Source organism: Eucalyptus grandis, chromosome 10, assembly GCF_016545825.1.
Source record: "Eucalyptus grandis isolate ANBG69807.140 chromosome 10, ASM1654582v1, whole genome shotgun sequence".
Classification (NCBI taxonomy): domain Eukaryota; kingdom Viridiplantae; phylum Streptophyta; class Magnoliopsida; order Myrtales; family Myrtaceae; genus Eucalyptus; species Eucalyptus grandis.
Genome location: NC_052621.1, coordinates 17667157 through 17688981, shown reverse-complemented (window position 1 = coordinate 17688981; position 21825 = coordinate 17667157). Strand labels below are relative to the sequence as shown.

Here is a 21825-nt window from a genome sequence, read left to right as displayed (position 1 = left end):
GTCTTTGAAAGAAAGTTGCACTATCACATGTTAGCTAGATGCTCTAGCTTTTATGAACATTAGATAATCCCCCATTTGAGAATATTATTAAAGATATTATTAGATGTTATAAATATTATCCGAAGTTGTGTTATTTCGTACGATAACTAATTTCCTTTATTAGATCAAGATAGTTGATTTCCTTCTTAAATTAGATAGCTTTATGACCAAAGCACAAATTGACTCTCGACTACAATGATCTCAAGAAGTGAGAAAACGTCCCACTTAGGATGTTAAGTCAAGGTGCACGAATTAGAATTAGATGATTCGAAACACGAATGCCTTCTAAACCATTGAGGGTCAATTACATCACCACTTTAGCTCATCACTAGATCTTACAATAATAAAAATCGACGCAAGTCTCTTGAAAATTCATTTTTACACATGAATCCTTTTCCGCACATTTTGCAATTCAATAGCACTATTTATTTCAAAAATATCGACACATATCACACGAAACACGTATAATCAAAATGCAACCATCAAGATATATTCTAGATACATGCTCATATCTTCCTTTTTTTTTTATTTATTTATTCGAGTAGCTCAAATTTGTTGACTACTGAAAAATTATCACACTTGAATTTGAACCTTCGAAAATAGTAAAATATCATTCGACCTTCACGCAAATCTCACAAAGATCTGACAATTCAAAATTATCCGGTAAATATAATTTAAGCTCACCGGAGAATTCCTCCCAAATTTCATCGAACCGCCTCGGAACCGTGGACTCCGAGATTCGACAGAGACTAGACCTCGGACAAGGAAACGCGTTCGTGCCCCATCTCCCTTCCCGTACATAAACGGTCGGTCGTTTTCCCTTGAACTCTGCAACCCTACCTTTCTTACGTGAGTCAAACGCGACCCACACAAAATAAAAAAGAAAGGAAAAAAATCTCTCTCTCTCTCTCTCTCTCTCTCTGGACTTCGCGAGGAAACGATTTTTGCCGCCAAAAAAAAACAAGAACTCCGAAACCTTCCGGTTTCTCCCCTTCTTGTTTCCCTAAAATCGCCTCTTCGCTCGAATTAGGGCACGATCCGTCGATCGATTCCCGTTCGATCGCTCAGCGCCCCCCCGCCGCTGCATCCGCGTGAGTCCCTCGCTCTCTCTCTCTCTCTCTCTCTCGCTCGCTCGCTCTGCATGCCTGTGTGCGCGCGCGTTGCGTTTTCTGTTTTCGGGATTTCTGGAGCGATTTCTTCGTGTCTGCGACAATGTGGGTTCGTGAGCTTCGCGTTTGATCGCGTCCTTCGAGAGGGGGGCGATCGGTCGGTCGGGATGGTGGGGGGAGTGTCTTGTGATCGTTGCCAGTTGAGCTTTAAGGCTTGATTGGCGTGCGGGGTTTGGAATCTGTTCGAAAGTCGCGAGCTTGTGCCCGAAAGTTTCGATCTTGGGCAGAATCTTTGGTGTTGGTGGCTGCCACGAGGTTCGAGAAATTAGGGGTCGTGCTCTTACGGGAGCTCCTTTGTTTTGCCGGTTACGAAGAGGGTTGACGCCTCGGAGCTGATTGGATGAGCCTCGTGCAGGGTAGGCTGTATGTTGTCACTGCGATTTCTTGAGTGGTCTGAGCGCTTAACAGGATTAGATTCGAGTAGAGAAGTGCTTCTGAGTCGTCACAGAATTATGGGCTAGGGATGAATTGATGCCTTATTTATTACAGTTTGAGAGTGTGCAATTATTGTTTTCAGTGTGAATAATGTTCCGATGGACATAGTTAGAATTTTCCTTTTCCAAGATGTGTTTTGGTTATTTGGCCACTCTTTCTTAGTTCTTTTGTCTCTTTAATCAGAATGTTGTCTGGATTGCTTGACTTCAACTGACTGATGATGTAGATTGGAGAAAGGTCGCCGGGGTAAACTGAAAAAACTTCGCAGTGGTATATCACGAACATTATATTTTGCATTTTGGCTCCCTTCCAATTGTGAAAAAAGGTACCTGATTCGCTGATGGGAACAAGTAGTTCCTTTCACCTGTTCTTTCTGGGGGAAGGAAAACATAAAGCTCTCTTTTTTAAATTTTATATCATAGTAATCCCATTGATGCTAAGTTTGACGTGTCCAGTCCTCAAGCCGCCATCATCACCCTCGAAAATGACACACCGTGCTTTTTTTCTATCTCACGATGAGTGTTGCTTTCAATCGAAACTGAAAGGGAAAATGTAAGAATCAAAATATGAAGGAAAATATTGTATCGGGTGGTTTTCCTTTAATAGATTTAATACAGATATATCAGTTTTGAACATCAGAGTCTCAAGGTGCAAAAAAATCAGAGATGGAATGTTGTTAAAACACGAGCCTTTAGATGTCATTGTTCTGTCTTTCCATTGATCAGTAGGGTTGAAATTTGTGTCACTTACAGAATGCCAGAGATGATAGAATCGAAAAAGCTATTTCATGTCTGTCGAGATTGAGGAGAATGCTTTGGGACCCTTGATATAAATAAAGGGAATGCACACCAATCACGTTACTGCATGTGTATGCATACATGAAAATGTAGGGTTACCAATGACTTGATTAAGTAGGATGTTGAGAGGAAATATGTTTTGCTGCTGTCAAAGATTAGATGAGGGATTTTTTATTTAAGGTGTTTTTAGACATGTAACCTGCTACCTGTGGAATTCCTTAAGTAAATGCTGCATTTTGTATGCGCTTCTTGTCAAACGAGTGAAGGTCAGAAGAGGAAGCATATTCTTAATGGAAGGTTTACACTTAATGTCTTGTAGGAGGTTAAACACTAAAAAACAAAAACATAGAGCTGGATCAAATCCCACATGGTAAAGAAAAGGTTTGCTGCCGGCATCATTTTGTCTTTTCAATCTTCAATATATTTTTCAGTTATTTTACCCACTCATCATGATGAAGATGCTGATGTACTTTTTAGTTGTTACTACACATATGTTTCCCTCCTAATGCAAGTGGTTAAAATGAGAAGACTAAAATTAGTTGGCTTGATCCCATTGAAATGTCATAACTACACTTAACATATATATTTTCCAATTTGCAGTGTGAGATCCTCAAAGTAATTGTAAATGCTGGGAAAAGGGTATATGCTTGGTCAAAATTTTGGCCAGAGCTGGAACGGTTTCTTCCCCAACAGCGTCTTGCAGTCAAGAGGTGATGTTCCACCCCAATACTTTGCAAGAAGTACCTTTAGAGACTGGCGTAAAAATCCACAAATCGGTTGCTGTCGTGATCTGATTAGAAGGAGAATGTAAGTTTCCAATTTAAATTTTTGTAGTTTTTTTTTTAAATCTTCTCTCTAATTTTAAATCTTTGGAATTTGAACCCTTTGAGGAAAGGTTTTCATAAGTTCTTAGGACTGCTCACATGCTCCTGCAGAATGGAAGCTTTCCCATGGATCATGAATGTAAGACAGGACTGGGAATCACTGGCAGTAGGCCTTGCAAATGATTTGGAGGAGAATTTGTTCATGGAGTCTGCTTCTGAGGTTTGTTTTAAGTTTTTCAGAGCTGGAATGGGAATTTCAGTTCTTGTTTCATTTAAAATTATTTTTGTTGGTTTCCATGCCCTACATCTCATAATTATGTCCATATGGTATGCATGTGGTCCAGCAAGTGCATGTACATTTTCATAAGCCTCAGCAGGCTGGTATAGGCGAACATTTGGAGCCCCGCCCCCCTCCCCGACTCTTTTTCTGCTGTTGTGGTTTGTGGTTTGGGTTGCACATGTGCACAAGATGGATAGTTATACTTTCAGTTGCTTCACAAAGTTCATTTAATTCATAGTTCATTTAATGGATTTTCATTTTGCAAATGGTTATTAGGTTGACTATATGAACCTGGAGACTCTCAATATTCGGTTGGAGATATTGCTTGCACGAATGATTGACAAATCAGATACCACTGAAAGATTGGATGAAAGTGCAACTTCCTCATTCCCCATGTTCAGCATTATGCCAAGTGCAGGTTCATTTGCTAGGGGCACCTCAAATGCACCCAATGCTCCTTCAAGTGACTTAAACAACCATAATGTCGCTTATGATGCAGTCTTGGACCGGTGTTTCTCATCAGGAGGTGCAGTTGGGCTTGAGAATGTGAACTTACGAGAGCAATCAGGTGATTCTTTATACATTAACCAATAGAGGACTATTGATCTTCAATTGATTAACTAATAGAGGAAGTGGTTATTTTCTTTAGGATCTGCTGGTGTAGACTGGCAAGGAATTAATAAAGTGCTTATTGGCTCCAACAATGGGCCAATGCATATTCCAGCTGCTGCAGCTGACACTGTCTCCTCGATCACAGAAACTTCAAGCAGCTCGATCTACTTGGATCATATTCCCTGTAATGCTGCTGCTTATGGTGGATCAGTCTGTCCTCGTGTTAGTTCACAGTGTTGCAATGAGGCTTTATTTAAAGATTATCGTATGGAGAAACAATTCTGCTGTCAGCAGAACTTGCAAGTATACAATCAGCATAGTGTGAAGCCTGTTAATCCATTGGAGTCAGAGGTCCCTTCTGATGGTCTTGTGCTTGATTACTTCACTCCATCCTCTCAGGCATCAGAGCCTCGACTTGTTGAGCTCCCTTCATACCAATTACTGTCTGCTTTTCCTTTGAAAAGCACTTTGCCATCTTCATCTGAAGCTGCTACAAATGCTGGGGCAAGTTATCCGGCACACTTCCATGCTTGTCAGTGTAATGATTGCTTTTCTCGAGGCCTATGTGCTCAATCAGCTCTTTACAGTCAGCCAATATCTAGATCCCCAGAAATAGCTCCTTCCTGCCCAAAACGTCAGAAGATGGATGTTCTTTCTTGTTTCCCTTCATCTAAGGAGGGAACTTCTTGTGTACTTGATCCACTAATGGCTCAAGACTGCACTGCTGGAAGACTTCCAGGCTTGCAGCACTTGCCTGAATCTTCCACATCTTTTCAAAAAGTAATGTTGCTTGGAACTAAACCAAGTACAAGTCCCTCTGCAAATACACAGACCACTTTTGAAACTATTAAGAATCTTCTGGATCGTTCTTTTGTGCCAAATGTAGAAATTCATGATAGTCCATCAGAAGAACTCCTGAATACTTCTGTTGTGGAAGACTTGGACCCCATGGACATTGGTTCGACTATCGCTGATCATTCGGTTGACTCTGTTGGAATAAGGTCCAGCGGTTTGCATGCTGTCTTAGAAGAGCATAGAGCTGGTACTGAGGAGGTGGGACAACTCAGGAATGATTTGGGTGAGGAAAATAGGGAAGTTGAGAACAAAACTGTGTCAATGATGGATGTTACTAACTGGAGAGCTGAGTCAGAGCAATCCAAGATTAGAGGTGTTTCACTGATGGAATTTTTCACCAAAGAGCAAATAAAGGAACATATAGCAGGCCTCAAGCGATGCGTTCATCAGGTTAGTGGGGAATGATTCGGTTCTCATTTGGTAATCAATCTTCATTTACTTCTCGTGGAATATGCATTATGCACTCTCTGTGCTCATTGAGGCTCTAAGTTTTCCCAGTTCATCTGATTAACATGCATTGTTTGTGTATGCGTATGTAACTAGGGTACTCCTTGAGAATGTCTAGTAATGCTTAACCTCGACTACATCGTTATTTTGCTTCATTTTGTTTTTTTTGTTTTTCCATGAAAAATGAAGGTAATACTCTTCATTCATACATTGGCTACTGCTCAGCATCTAGAGATTATCATATCTTGCGATGGTTGATGCAGAGTATGTACTTTGATTTGTTTTTCCAAGTTCCTTTTGTTGTAAGCTTTCTATTAGTAGATGGCAAAGTATGAAGGGCATAGGAACTTCTAGGGTGAAATTTGGACATAAAACCAGTTTTCAGGGGTCACTGTGGTGGGAGCACAACTAGGAGGAGGAGAAGCCTATGCTGTTTGATTTTTTTTGTTTTTTAATCCAAGATAGTTATAAACTCATGCATGTGGTTGTGCTCATTTCAATAGAATAAAAGCAAAGGAACATCTCAGATGCCCGCAGACTTATGACAGAAATCTTTTTAAAGAACTATCATTGCAATGCAATCCCAGACTACTTCCAATGACTATGATTCAACCTAAAACTTTTGGGCTCGAGTATTTTCTACTGGATGGAGAGCTTCAGTATGCATGAATCTGGAAGTAGATATTAATTAATCTTGCCATTTGTGCTGTCTGGAGATGGGGAGATAAACTTATTTTGTATTTATAAATACAATAGTGCTCAATGAACCTTTAAATTTTAGCGTATATAAGAATAGCTGCACTTTGTGTCAAATTCCTAGGCGAACATGAGCTCAAACTGCTTGGGAGTAATAGACATGTTGATTTGTATTCCATGGGAAAAGTGATGTGCTTAGAACATTCTCATGATCAGAGATTATGACATCCAAGGAAAGGAAATTATTTTCAACCATAAATTGAAATAAATATAAATGTTGATTGATAACTCCTCATGCATTTTTTGACAACAGGTATCAGAAAAGGAAATGAAAAATGATCTGCCAAATTCCATACGTGAGAATTCATGCCAGCTATGTGGAGCAGTCAAGCTTCTTTTTGCTCCGTCACCCATATATTGCTCATCATGCAACGTCTTAATAAAAAGAAATGGAGTTTATTATTGTACGTCAAATGAAATTGACGTACAATGTACTTTCTGCGCATCGTGCCACAATTGTTGCAGAGGTGGAACCATTAAGTGCGGGGGAATTTCTGTTTCCAAGGCCAAGCTTCACAAGAGAAAGAATAATGAGGAAATTGAAGAATCAGTAAGTTAATTCGATCAAATGTCTATTTCATAAACTATAAGGATCAGAAGTTTAGTCTCTCATTGTGGCATTTTGGTGCAGTGGGTTCAATGTGATAAGTGTGGAGCCTGGCAACACCAGATTTGTGCCCTTTTTAACGATAAAAGAAATTTAGGAGGAAATGCTGAGTATATATGCCCCATTTGCTCCTTAAATGAAATTGGAAATGCTACTCTCATTCCACCACTGAAGGTCGGTATTCTTAGAGCTGGAGATCTACCAAGAACCAAGCTCGGTGGTTGCTTAGAGCAAAGAATTCAAAGGCGTCTCAAGGAAGAGAGAGAACAGAGAGCAAAAGTCTCAAAAAAGGGCTTTTACGAGGTAAAGTGCTAATCAGTGAAGGCTTTGATACACAACAATGTTACTGAATTGTGAAAATGTGTTACCTCTAGTAATTATCATGTCAACAAATCATAGAACTTCCATTAGATGGAGGTTCATGTATTATGTTTGCAATTTTTATTAATGAAATATGGATCTTCTATATTCTTTTCACTTCGATCCTACATTTTGATGTCTAGGTTCCTGGTGCTGAAGATCTTGTAGTGAGAGTGGTTGTCTCTGCTAAAAGAAAATTGGAAGTGAAGAAGCAATTTTTGGATACCTTTCCTCACTTGAATTATCCAGCCGAGTTTCCATACTGTTTAAAGGTGAAATCAGATATTACATTTTGGAAAACATACCTCTTTTACTTGACCTTCTGCCATTTAGTGTTCCTGTGCTCAAAAACATGTCCATTTAGCTATATCAATGATTATAAGAATTGGTAATAGACATGGTGTGCTGTTTATATTATGTACTGGTAAATGGTCTGGTGCCATCATGTATACATATTTCTTTGGAGTCTGTATCCTTTAGTACTTAAAATGGTGCTCTGCATTGTTTTGATATCCAGGTTTTTGACAAGATACTTGACGTTCCCTCATGCAGGACTCTTGTGTATAAGACACGTTCATTTAGTAGCATTGATGATCATAAGAATAGCTATTATATGTAACATGTGCATACATTATGTACTCATGAATCCTCTTGTCCCTATATCAACGGAGCGAGTAAAGCAGGGAAAAATGATCTTTTCCTTCATCAAAACTATTTCTTTTTATAGGATTAATTACCTCTCAATCTTGCAAGGGGAGTTATGCACATAAATTGTAAAAACTGTAAATTAAGTTCTACATACTAAAATGCACACATGTCTGCATAGATTTTATGCACTCTTTCTTGGAGCCAATACCTTTGGAAAGATGGAAAGATCAATTCTTTTTTTGGTACTGCCCCTGATCATACTTGTGAGTAGGCCAATAAAATTTATATGAAGTTTTGCATTTTCAGGTAATTCTTTTATTTCAGAAGATTGAAGGGGTAGACATCCTCATTTTTGGCGCGTATGTCCAAGAATTTGGCTCGGATTGTGGACACCCTAATCAACGTTGTGTGTACATCTCGTACCTTGATTCTGTCAAGTACTTTCAGCCAGAGATAGTGACTGTGACTGGAGAATCACTCCGGACTTTTGTTTACCATGAATTATTGGTAATTAGTTTGCTTTCTTGCTATTCTGTCAGCTTCTGGCTTCAGCATGCTCTGTACTGTTTTCCTGAAGTACTGTTTTGTCGTCTTTTATCAGATTGGCTATCTCGAATGCTGCAAGCAACGAGGTTTTGGAAGCTGCTTTATCTGGGCATGCCCTCCTCTGAAAGGGGAAGATTACTTGTTTTACTGTCATCCTGAAAATCAGAAAACTCCACATAATCAGAAACTGCGGAAATGGTTTGTCCCATTTACCTTTCTCCTTCCGCAGTCGTCTGTTTATCAATTTGTTCATGTACATGCCTTCTCAAAAGACTATGCCCATCTTTTTCCCACTGATTATTCTGTTATTCTTTTTTTTCCTTTGGCCATACGGTGCTTATCATGTCAAACTCTGTTTTCTGGGATTTTAAAAGCTAAACATTCCTATGATTGTATTTAATGTATCACTATCACACCAATAGTTTTTGTGTATTTGCAGGTATCAGTCAATGCTGCATAAGGCAGTTGAAGAAAATATAGTCATAAGCACTTCAAATCTTTACGATCACTATTTTCTTCCTCCTCAAAGAGGTATGATCAAGATAACTGCTGCTCGTTTGCCATACTTTGAAGGCGACTATTGGTCTGCTTCTGCTGAGAATTTGATCAAGGATATTGAACAAAAAGATGTGGATGACTTGCAAAAGAAAGGACAAAAAATTTCCTCAAGAATTTTGAAAGCCATGGGACATAAAAGCTCTTCTGATGGTGCCAAAAAAGACATTCTTTTCATGCAAAAGGTATCTCATTTTGTTCATCTCAAACGTTATACATAGTACTGTTGCTCTGGCCTCTAGATTGATTATAACCTATGAGCCAGACACCCGAACAACAAGGAGGTTTAATTAGCCTATTATTGTTGGTATGAACGTGTATACAGATTCTGCCTCTGTTTCCCTCCCAGTTATTCAGTTTACTTTTATTCAGAGCTTAATATGAGGAAGAAGAATTCCCTCTTTGCAACCCAGGTTCCAAATGTCAAATTGTATACCGGAGCTTTCTGATCTATTTTGTGTAGGTTCAACTGCACTTCATTGCAAGCAAATTGCTTCCTAAATTACTGCTGAACTTGCAATCGAATAACTGAGTATCAATTATTCTTTGCCAATGATCTAAAGCTCTTAACAAAATTAACGCATGCAGAGGATGCTCAGTGCATGGATGAAACTGGACTAGTTTAAAATCCATATAAGTTGTTAAAGCTGAGGACTGTAGGTTCTAACTTGCTTTTGTGCTCTGCAATTGGTGCTGTGATGACTGCATGTCATGTCATGTTTTGTTTGAGTTGTCGCTTTACTTCTGCGGGATCCTTGTACGACAATAAGCAATCTTATGTTTTCCCTGAAGATTTCCTATTCTGTCTACATATGTCAATTGCATAATGCTAACTCCATGAGATCTACAGTTCCATAGCTATAATTGAGTTTCACTAGGTTCTGTTTGGACCTTTCTTAAACTCATGAAGAAATGGGAGTCACGAGATATCTACAAGGTTTTGGCTAATTGCTTGAAACTTTGTATGGACACAATGGTTCCAGACAATTAACATGAGGAACTATCCCATTGTAGATTGCTATTTCATTCTGATATAATAGCAATCTTTTTCTTTTTGATTTTTTTTTTTACCAAAAAGAAAAAGATGCTATTTCATTAGATGGTGCCAAATCTAGTGGCATTTTCTAATCCTGTGTTTTTCTGAACATACGAGAGGCTAAGTTAAATGTCAAGATCCGCATCAGCTTGTTTAACTGAGCAGTATATAATGCTGTCATTTTGTGTCATAGACTGAATAAGATTCATTTATTAGAGAAATGATGATATCTGTTCAGCAACTTCATGGCTGGTTGATTTTACCTTCTTTTCTGTATCTTTAAATTATGCTCTCATTATTTTTCTCTTATTGATAATAGCTTGGGGAAAAAATCCTGCCTGCCAAGGAAGACTTCATTGTTGTCCATTTGCAGTATGTATGCTCTCACTGCCGTGAAGTTATACTGTCTACAGAACGATGGTTCTGCAGTCAATGCAAAAATTTTCAGCTATGCAAGAGGTAATATCTAAATAAGATTTTCCCATTGTATCATTCTGTTCCTGGACATTGCTTGCCAGTGTTCATGGGGCTCCCTGTAATAGTATGCCCATTATAGTTGTTTCTCCACTTATATTCCTTATGCTTCTTTCACCTTTCATTTTTGAAATTTCATAGAAAAGGTCAATAAATGTGGTGTGGTTACCACAGCTCATGCATTGAAATTTCTTGAAGCATATCATGGTTATGATAACTAGACCAAAAACCGATTTCACTGGTTTCTAGAGCGGAGAACTCATACTGAGTGGAAAGTGGAGCTTTTAGCATGCTTCGCAATCATATAAACATATTGCATCCCATAAAGAAAACTAGCATAGGAAAGATGACTAACCTTTTGCCATCTGAAACACATGACATGTTAGGTGGTGTGTTTAGTCACTTCTGGTGCTCATATATGTGAGGCCTTATGACATTTATTAGTATTGAAATTTTTAACATTTTCACTTGGTGTTTTTTTTGTGTAGAGAGAGCCCTTTATCACTGTTGAGTTGCCCTTTCTTACCAGTCTTGTGGCACCTTCATTCCAACCTTAGATTTTGCTGGTTTTCTCAAATAAGATAATCTCACTCGGGGTGAGAGCAAAAACTGGTTGTTCAAGTCCCTTTCAACTAAGATACTCCACTCAGGCTTAAGGCACAATCTAAAGAGATAATCTTGGGGATCAAATAGCTAAGCAATCGATTTTACGTAGCATAATTTGTCGAATTGTCATTACTCAGAAGAATCAGTCTTTTAAACTTTGAGGCTGTTCTCTTGCTTTTCTGTGGTAATAATCAAGGAGCATAATTTTACACGGGGAGGGTTCCGGTTTCACTCCTTTCATTTGTAGGATCTGTTTCATCGTTATGTTCATATCTGGTTGTTGTGGTCTTTCTCATATCACCTATGTTAACCTCTCTCTTAAAATCTGTATCTGTGACCTAGAAATTAGTCTTGGCAATGTCACACATGGCCCATTTATACAACGGAGGACACAAGATAAAATACCAAATACAAAGAAAAAACCTGAATATGACACAATATGATACACTTAACATGTAGATCAACTTGAATTGACAGATTCTCATTATAATTGCTTAGCTATAAGCAACGATACTTTGAGGCTAACACAATTAAAATGCGATTCTGACCCACATACACAAATTGCTAGGGACTAACTAAACTTTTTTGTTTCTGTTGCAGATGCCATGATGCTGAGCAACTTCTCTATGGAACTGACATCCACATGTTAAATGAGAAAGTAAAACATTCGGTCTCTGAGGTTAGTTGCAGAAGTTATAGTCTTCCTTGTTTGTTGTTTACAACTCACAGTGATGCACATTATGAAAATTTATTGGTTTATAGTTACAATTAAATCATTTATATGCTTTCAGGCTCCGGTGAATGGTGTGCCTTCTGATACAGAGGATGAGGATACCACTTTGGAAAATTCTTTGTTTGACAGTCGTCATACATTTTTGAAGTTTTGCCAGGAAAATCAATACCAATTCAACACACTCCGACATGCCAAGTATTCCTCCATGATGATCCTGCATTACCTTGGCAACCCAAAGGATATAACTGGTCGGGCTTCCTGTAGCATTTGCAGGAAGTTAACTGCATTGAAGCAGAGTTGGAGATGTGAGATTTGCCCAGAGTTCAGTGTCTGCGAAGTGTGCTATCGGCACAAGAACTTTGTTCATGACCACCAGTTGACTCAAGGTTCTTCCACTACACATCATCAGCCTGAACCTGGGACATAGAGACATAATGTGAGGCTGAAACTTATGGTAATGTAAGCTAATGCTATGACATATTTCCTCATGCTGCATCACGGTCTTGAAATTAGAATTGCTTGTTAACATTTTTAAGCAAGTTAACCAATTAAAGAAACATTTCCCTGCTAATCTGGACAGCTTCCTAAAAATAAGTTGCAAGCACCATCTTTCCTTTCCTGGATATATGATGGCAGCTTACTATGCAACTACACTGTTGGGGTAATTTACAGGATATCTGACTGGTCTTTTGTATCACTATGCCAATTTAGGCACATTGTGAAATATGACGTGCTTTCTAGACAGATAAAAGAAATTCCTTGATCTTTTTCAGCATTTCTCTGCATTTAGTGTATTTATATGTCATTGTTGCTCTACAAATTACAATCATCTCAGAACTCTAGAGTACCCTCTTTCTGCATTTTACTCAGATATTTATAGCAAGGCATGACAACCTATCTAAAGAACCTGTCCCTGCTGTGCTTTGAAGATTTGTTATCTGCATGAAAGTGCATTATATTTTCCATCCATTCCACCAAGTATCAACTTTCAGCGACCAACTACAAAATTATATACTAGTTTGTTGGTATGAAATAAATGAATTATTGACATTTTCAGGGATGTCAGCATCAGCAAGCATGCAGAACTACTCTCATCTTTAATTCCGCTGGATAGTTGACAAAGCCTGAGGAGCTGCCGCTATCATCAATGCTAGCAAAGCGAGTAGTGTTTAATCTGTCATTTGTACATATAGGTAGTTCAAAAAGATAGGGGAGATCTTTGTGCCAAAAGTGAGGTGGGTCACCTGTATATAAAACTGGAATTCATCTACCTTGAGAATTATACGTGAGTTTAACATAATAGATCTATTTTCAAGCATTGATCCTTTTGCAGAAATAAACACACAGTGAGGTGATGTATCATGACATTAAAACGGGAAGAATCCCTAGTGATCCAATGTTTTTGGAGGTTACATTCTAGTGATTCTGAGAGATGTCATGCTGGTTCTACTGCGTTGTCTGTATGTCTTTATTTTGTTGTCCTTTCCGAGTATTGCACAAATTTTTTTTTTCTTTTGAAGAGACTTTGTTTTGCGAAGCGAGTCCACGGGTAGTAGTATATGGCATGCGATGTTCACGTTCTCCGTAAGAAATGGATTTAGGTATCGGGAAGAAATGCTTTTGAAAGGGTCAAGTAACTTTTGGTAAAGTATGGTGCGATTCCTTGGAAGTTCCCCCATGTATGCATAATTGCACATACAGCCAAATGTCCTGCCTCATGAGTGAAAGACGATTAAAAGCGTGGCGTGAAAGAGAGAACAGCAAGAAATGCTTAATTTGCAAATAATCCATATCTTCCTTGGTACAAACTTTCCAGGTTTCCTTAATCTGGTCTGTCCTTTTGTCAACATATTTATGTTTCCTGTGTGCTAATTTTTCTCAAAAGAAACTGGTGTACTTAGGTTTCACCCAATCCTTGTCAACCATTGACAAATCGTATCCCAATAAAAGCAAGTAAATCACCCACGTCACAATCTCTTGCACTCTTTTCGACCAACTCTTCTTTATTTCGCCCGTCCGGCTTTCTACTATATAAGACCCAAAATCCACGTTCAGCTTGAATTGTCTCTCGTCAAGATCGATACCGAAATGGCTCCTCCTCGCATTCAACTCATCCGCTGCTTCTTTCTCCTCCAACTCTTCCTGTTGGGAAGTACGGCGAGCGCCACAAACCCAGTCAAGATCGCTCCGGATTACTCGATGCTTCCCCCACAAGACGAGGAGCGGCGTACCAGTTACGAAGTAGTTTTGAACTTCTTACCAAGAGGCATCCAAATTCCGCCTTCCAGTCCGTCAAAGAGACATTCTGAAGCACCTAAGCCAAAAGACTGAACAACATAGCCTTTGATCTCCGTACTACTTCTTCCTTCCAGATTTCTACCTTGCGAACAGGTCAAGGGCCTTTATTTTCCTCAAATTTTGCTCCCGCATCATATGCAGTTACAACAAAAAGTTTGAATAAAATGTATCATGTAGCTCTCTCTTTGTGCTAATGTCCAGAGCGGGTAATGCCTCTCTCACCGTGCAGGCATGCATGCTTGGGTTTGAACCCGGTATGCAAAGAGATGCATCTACGTGGACTAGCCCAAGACCTGAGCGTCAGATTATTTTCTGTGAAATCTTTATTCGAACGCAGAAACCATATACCAAAGACACGATGTATGTGAGATTCTTTAAATCATCTATTTTCTTCCCAATTAGATTGCAACTAAAATGTTCCTCCTATTGCATTCTTGTAAATGTTTCCAGCAGCAAACCGCAAGCTAGAAGAATCAGCTAAGTACCTTAAGAGATTTGATTTGTTTGGAGTCCTCTAGCCCCTATGACAAAAATGAAATGGGAAAAAAAATCATAAAAAAGAAGAAGAAAGAAACGAAAAGCGGTTGCGCAGCATTAGGACCATCTTAGTACAACATATTAAACTAGGTATCATATCTGTCAGTCAGCAATGGCGATGTCACAAATTAATCTGTCACCAGAGTATCTTCTCTCCAGCAAAATCCAAATCCAAGTCATCGCCATTCATCTCCGACCATGGTGGCAATGGCCATGATTCCTGTCCTCATGTGGATGATCCAAGTCATAATAATCCCGATTATTGTCCCGTGAATATTCATATCTAGACAAGCCATAATCGGCAGGTGAATTATGGGGACCTCGACTGGCAAAATCTCCATATGGGCTCCTTCCACCTCTCTCATATGAGGACCATCCAGTTGGAGGACTCCCTGGCAATTGAACACTACTTCTTGGACTGCGAGAAGACAAAGTAGAATCGAAACGATCCGATGCTGAGGGGTACCTAGATATGGAAGTATTGTATCCCGGTTCACAACCAGGAGGGAAGTCATCTCTCACATACCCAGACCATCTATGCTCATGATAATGTGCCCTTTCAACAAGCCCGGTGGAATGGTTTGATCTCTGATAAGATCGATGGTGTCTAGATGATTCCGGCCTCAAGGGTACAGCCGCCCAACGTCTTTCATCAGCATTCTTCGGAATAGGTGCATTTATTCCAGGAAAATTGACTGTCATTTTCTTCTTTGGTTCTCGCTCTGCTTCCACAATTTCCCCATCTTCACCCTTTTCTGAGACCTCCGAATCCGCAAATATGGTAATCCCAGACACATCATCTTCATCATCAATATCTGCATTGACAAAAATAGATTAATGTTTCAATCCAGTCAGTACGATGGCTCAGATCTAAATACAGCGGGTCCTCTCTATTTAAGGACAATGAAATCACACCTTAGAAAAACTAAAGCAAGAGAAGAGTCAAATGAAAAAAACAAATTAATTCCCACACAGAAACCTGCATACCATGACGCCTAGAAGTAGAAAAGGAGATATCTGAGTTACCTAAGTATCCTGGAGGGTAACCAAGTTCCCGCATCCTGTTGAGCCAAGGGGGTGGATCGAGCTCCTGCATTTCAGATAAGCAACTAATTATTACTCCACAAAACAAAAATATGCTCAGAGCATTACGGCTGGACCTAACTGAATTTATATGCACAAATGAAGAGAATGCCTATAAACTCATTTCGATATCAATTAAAAGGTGAGTTAACATTCACTACTTAGGCACATCTTGCTTGTTACCCTCAAATGAGATCAATGCCAAGCAATCATCTTACCCCAAGACCCAAAAGCTGCCGTGTCTCAGTATCAAGAGTGCCTGGTTGCAGTCCATCGAATTTCCCAGGAGAAGGGTCCTCATAATATCTGGTAGAATTACGAGAACCAGGATTCTGACCTCGTTTGGACTTGTGTTGCTTTCGAGCATTATTGACAGCAACATTATCTCGAGGCTTTGGACATTCCCTTAAGGAATGGCTGTAAGAACCACAGTTGAAACAGCGAGCAGCATCCTCGATTATCTCCAGACGTCTGCAAAATAAATATACAATTTGGTTCATATATGCCAGTCATATGAGGATACAAATGCTACAACTCCAGTTACTAAAATTCATCAAAACTAATCAATGTATTAACCACCGGAATGTACTATAGCATAAATATCAGGTGGTAAGGGGAAAAATATCCAATGGTTTCCTAATATGGACGCTTATCCACAAATCTTATAAATGAGGTCCTCCATGAAGGTCCGCTTTGATCCAAATAGAGAAACAGAAGAGTCGTTAACAAAGGAGATCTTCTCCACAGACCAAACAGAGAACGTCACAGAAAATTCTTTCCAGTACATGGTCATACTAACTTATAATGCAAACACTTGGTCAGGGACAAATCCAGAGGTAAAAGTCTTAAAGAGGTAAAATAATGGTGAAGTTGCAATACTTTAATCATCTCATTAACCACATTGAACATGGTCAATTGAACCAGGTTACTTAATAACCATACCGACAACCAATCCAACACCATAAATGTAATTCCAACGTGACTGCTTTTCAAAGTCACATATGACCAGCAACGTACTCCTGTCCCTGAGTACCAGATTTTCACATCCTTCCTTAACATAGAAGATGTTGATGGCGCAATACACACACTAGTTAAGCACAAATAACATGGAAATGCTCATTCACGGCATTGAATACACATGGCAAGAAAGGTCAGGTGCATTCCAAATTGCCAATTTTCTGATTTGATCACTTAACAAGGGCACCAAAGGCACTCTTTATGTTTCTTTTGGCATCATATATGTTCGGTAAGAATAGTGACAGGTTGGCAAGAAGATGGCATCACAAATTAATCTTAATTGCTCATATGTCTGGACATGGGAGAATGATCAAGTTATACAATTTGGTACTTAAGTACTGGCAATACGTTGGTTTGCAGGTCTCCCACTGGAAGAATCGAGACGCATGCGAAAAAATGGGGGTGCATATAGATCAACCAAGCCACCTAATCTCCATTAGTATCGCAAAATTAATGATTTCTTCATACTCAAATTAACATCGATCAAAACTCCATCACTGAACATGGTTCTCTTTAGAGACATTCCTTTCCAATCCCCTAGGGCCCCTCCTTGTTAAGCATAAGAAGTGCACAATTTTAATTCTCAATGAATTGAAGATGAATGAGTTGCAATAATTTCACGCCTCTTGGGAAATTGAAACATATTAGCCTTTCACATTTTGAAAGCACATTAAAATAGCTTAGCAAATGACCATGGGGGTCATTAACAGTTTCAAGAACAAAGCAACTAAGTCATCTTTGCAAAAGGAAACAAAAGCAATGCTATTTATAGTCAAAAGATAATCAAGTAGGGTGGACTACAAAACATACATGAAACTTGTGTCCTTGTGTCTGCATTAGTCAATTTTTAAGCATGAAAAAACCTTTAAACATATGAATGTTATAAAGAATCACAAAACTGTAAGGGAGGAGAATATCCAAGCAGTTGACCCCACCAAGGCAATGGACTTTGTTTATAGTTGTGGCAGCTTGTTGGGGCGCTTGCCCACTTCTGTTAAATGTGTGAAACAGGGAAAAGAGACTGTGTCTATTGTAATCAAAATACCAGTAGAAATTTACCCAGCTACATTATTTGATCCATCAGCCAAAGTCAAGCCCAGTGCATAACCACGGTCATAAAGAGGTACGGTGTTACTGTCTAAAGTGATAACCCCATCATTGAGCACGTTTCTTGTTTGATGGTCAATCCAAAATGACTGCACATAAAATGACAAATGAAAGAGAAATTAAAAATAACACACGAAAGGGAACTCGTAATTGAAACTTCTGCTATCTTAAATGGTAAATCCAATCTCAATGATTGCAAAAATAGGAGATGTCAAAGCAAGCACCAGTATCTAAGAGTCATACAAAGTTTGTCAAGCACGATGAAGCTTCTGCATTTCTTACCACCTTTATACAGAGATAAAGAACATGCAGTAGAAAAATAAAACATAAAGGAAACTCACTACTGATGACTGCTTCTCCATGCCAACTCGCAGCGCAGGAAAGAATGTTTCTTCACCAGACTCTAAAGCTTCACCTGTATCCTGAAGACAATGAAGTTCTTGACTCAGCCAACGTTTAGCCAAAACAGCAAGCTCTCAATCCCACCAAGGAAAGCAAAGTAATTATCATGTTGAGACTACCCCAGTGATCAAGCAAATGAATCAACATAATAACATAAAGGTATAAAGACGGTAAAGAACTTTAATACCATCAGAGGGATTCGACAAATAGACAAATATAATACTAACTTGGGAAGAACCATGCTTAGTGTGCCACTCAGACCATTGCTGCAACAGTTCTTCAAGCTTTTGTTTGCTTGCTCTGCAATAGTATCCACTCATTTACAAAAGCAACAAAATGATTTTCCACTGAAGCAGACAACACATCTATTTCCACCAGTGAAAGTCAACAAATTAAACAAAACTTAAACTGATAAGGCTGGAAACCTCTAAGCTGACCTTGTCAATGAACTATACGCAACATGAACAGATGGTTGCTCTTCGTCACACGTTACTCGCGCTCTTTTGTGACCGGACGTTGCTGGGGCGTTGAGTTACAGAAAACAAAAGTACCATGGAGCTACAAATTAGAGGTAAAACTTTTAAACCTACAGCAGGATAATCTTCTATGCAGCCACTGATATCCGCACCCATTTGTCTCTCCTATTTAGTAGTTTTGATGAAATATCGACGGTCAATATTAGGATACAATTGCTACACACCACATGACTGCTATGAGCATATTTCTCTTCAACAGCAGCACAACCATTTTCAGCTTGCAGACCAGAGCTCAAACGATCATTTTTCTCCACAACTTGTACAGAATCAGTTTCGGTCGATTCAACATTCACTCCGGCCAGAGATGAACTGCCGACTAATTCCTCGTCAAGTTCCATGTCTATGACAAAAATTCCCTCTTCATGTCCAACATTACAGTCGCCCTGCCCCTGGTCCTCCTCCTTCTGTCCCTCTTTATCCTCAGCATCGAATTGGAGGGTATCAACTTCACCCGGCTCGCGGTCATTACTAAGGCGCCCATCATCCTCATTCCCACTACCCGAGTTGGAGGATGCCGGGAGCTCAAGCACGTCCCCCGTCTCCATAGAGAAAGAACACCCTTTTATATAATTCGATCGAATCCGCTATCCCTGCACGAGTGCACACTAGAGGGTATCAGCCCAACAACCATATCGGCACATCTCTCGCAAAAGCACACTCCTAAACAACCAGTACAGACAACAAAAACAAAAATAGAAACACGATCATCTCTACTCTTGAACAAACTCTCGGAGGAGGAAAAAGGGTATCCACAAATTCCGCAATCCGCGCAAAAGAAACGACGAAAGACTGCCGCTCGACACCTAAACTGGCCACAAACACCGCGCATCTCACTGAAATCACTCAGCGTCGCGTCCCACGGGGGAAGACGAAGAACGCAACCACCCGCACAACCCCGCAAACAACGAGCGCCACTACAAAAGCAAAGCAGAGCAGAGCGAAGCGAAGCCTCGTGAATTCGGGACGTGGAACCTCACCGGAAGCCGAGGGGAACGCATCCGCAGATCGCCGGCCGCGCCGCCGCCACCGAAGCCCCGGCGAAGTGCTGGCAGGAGGAGGAGGAGGAGGAGGAGCGGAGGGGGGGTGGAATTTCTAGGGCTCCGTTTGAAATTGCTTGGCTATGGCCTCCGCGCACTAACGATCTTACCGAATCGAAGCGAAGAATGGCGACGCGACGGGACTACCGGAGAGGTGGGGTCAGAACTCAGAAGAGACCAAGGAAGGTGTGCACTCCGGGACAAAGCGAGTGCGAAAACGAGGTCTTCGGAGGCGGGTGGTGCGATTGCGTGCGTCGCGGCGACGGTGAGCCCCTCGAGGTTTGACGGTCGGGATGCGTTTGCTGCCTAAGACCGGGTGAGATTGAATGTGAGAGTGATATTACCCGAATTACAATGTCTTATGGAAGAATCAGGGTTTGTTTATGTTTATGGTGTATAAAAACTATTTTTTTTTTACGAGTGATTAATTTCTTAAGTTAATAAAAAGGCAGAATAATAAGTCTGTTTGAATGACATTTGAATTTTAATATAAAAGGTAAGTTCAAAATAACAACAATTTTCGTATTTACTTATTTATATTTGTATTTATAAAATTGAATTTATTTTTATTTTATAACATATATTTAGTATTTATATTTATCGCATATTTTTAGGTATATAGTATAGGGTATTACTTATTAAATTATTTTAAGGAATGATGGAATGGACTTAAAAAGAAATAATAAAAAAAAAAGTAAATAAAGATGAAGTAGGTGAGAAAGATAAATTAATATATTGTTCAGAATTGCGAAATTGAATTATCTCTCTTCCTAGATTTGACATGCGCCGGATGAGATCTAGTCGTTGTTACTATAGCTTGTTTACTTATCATAATTGAACATGTAGTTCTAGAATGCTTCAATGAACTCCTTTGTTGTTTAAGATTTAAGATAATCAATAATCATGGATTGATTAATGAAGTTGTCTCTTTTATGCATTTGTAATTTTTTTAGCATTGAATCATGAGAGATTCTTCCTATATTTGTTTGTATATTTCGAAGTTCTCATACTAGACAATGAGCATAATAAGATATAAAAATATTTAATTTTATTATTGCAATTCATCAAATAACGAATATAATATAACAAAATTCATGGATTTCGTGTTATATCATATCCAATCTCATCATGATTAGAGATACAAATCGCGTAACACATCTTTAAGGATTAAAGAATTAGAATGATCTTGTTAATCCTAGAGATGAGTTGGTTAGCTAGTAACCTCTCCAGTCTCCACTTATCACTTTGGGTCTTTGTAGATCATAAGGTTTTTGCGGCCTGAAAGCCATTTAATGGCACCCAAAGTCTAAGAGGAAATCCCTTTTATTATTGTGTGATAACATATCCATCTTGGGAGAATTATCAAAATAGTCATAAACTTATTGCAATTGTGCGAATTTAGTCATAAACTTTTTTTTTAAACCAATTTAGTTATAAACATTTTACAATTGTGCCAATTTAATCCATCTAGCCAAAATTGGCCGGCCAGCGCTAACGTGGACACTGGCCGTCTGGCGAAAGTTGACATGGCAATTTTTTTAAAAATTTTTTTTCAAATTTTTAAATTTTTTTGAATTTTTTTATTTCTTTATTTAAAAAATTCAAATAATTTTTTAAAGTTGTCAGCCAGAGGAAGGAGAAGGTGAAAAAGAAAGAAAAGAAAGAATTATTTTTTTTTTAAAATATTTAAAAATTGCCATGTCAGCCGGACGGTCGGCGTCCACATCAATGTCAACCGGCCAATTTTGGTCGGATGGGCTAAACTGACATAATTGTAAAAGATTTATGACTAAATTGGCTAAAAAGAAAGCTTATGACTAAATTGATGCAATTGCAATAGATATAGGATTTTTTTGGTAATTCTCCCTATCCATCTTACATTTTAAGTAATCCTTATAATAACTTCTCATGATATCAAAGTCAACTTTCTCAACACGCTTGATTACAATAATAACTATCACATTATAGGTCAATTGCATGCAAACTGCATGTTAAGGTGTTTGATTACAGTAATAACTATTACCATCAA

The 21825-nt window shown here is 39.0% G+C and overlaps 2 protein-coding genes across 5 annotated transcripts; one reads left to right on the top strand and one right to left on the bottom strand.

The window, feature by feature from the left end:
* Nucleotides 1-935: 935 nt before the first annotated feature.
* Nucleotides 936-13191, top strand: LOC104422080 (histone acetyltransferase HAC12). 3 transcript variants are annotated; one of them, XM_010034305.3, is made up of 15 exons: nucleotides 936-1130; nucleotides 3041-3247; nucleotides 3376-3484; nucleotides 3821-4112; nucleotides 4194-5401; nucleotides 6468-6764; nucleotides 6846-7124; nucleotides 7325-7453; nucleotides 8136-8336; nucleotides 8431-8573; nucleotides 8815-9115; nucleotides 10286-10425; nucleotides 11647-11725; nucleotides 11838-12215; nucleotides 12837-13191. In XM_010034305.3, the coding sequence occupies exons 2-14, from the start codon at nucleotides 3066-3068 to the stop codon at nucleotides 12204-12206; spliced, it is 3729 nt and encodes a 1242-aa protein (XP_010032607.2). In that variant the 5' UTR covers nucleotides 936-1130; nucleotides 3041-3065; the 3' UTR covers nucleotides 12207-12215; nucleotides 12837-13191. The 3 variants fall into 3 exon arrangements, with proteins under 3 accessions (XP_010032607.2, XP_010032605.2, XP_039159198.1); XM_010034303.3 differs by having other exon boundaries at nucleotides 11838-12233; XM_039303264.1 differs by having other exon boundaries at nucleotides 11838-12238.
* Nucleotides 13192-14475: 1284 nt separating this feature from the next.
* LOC104422079 (zinc finger CCHC domain-containing protein 8) lies at nucleotides 14476-19978 on the bottom strand. Of its 2 annotated transcripts, XM_039303668.1 has the most exons (10): nucleotides 19737-19978; nucleotides 18911-19349; nucleotides 18661-18742; nucleotides 18451-18523; nucleotides 18163-18243; nucleotides 17774-17910; nucleotides 15916-16168; nucleotides 15641-15704; nucleotides 15141-15429; nucleotides 14476-15032 (listed from the first exon to the last, which is right to left on the bottom strand). In XM_039303668.1, exons 2-10 carry the CDS (start codon nucleotides 19302-19304, stop codon nucleotides 14801-14803), a joined length of 1605 nt encoding a protein of 534 aa, XP_039159602.1. In that variant the 5' UTR covers nucleotides 19305-19349; nucleotides 19737-19978; the 3' UTR covers nucleotides 14476-14800. The 2 variants fall into 2 exon arrangements, with proteins under 2 accessions (XP_039159602.1, XP_010032604.2); XM_010034302.3 differs by having other exon boundaries at nucleotides 14476-15429; nucleotides 19737-19976.
* Between the last annotated feature and the right edge of the window lie 1847 nt (nucleotides 19979-21825).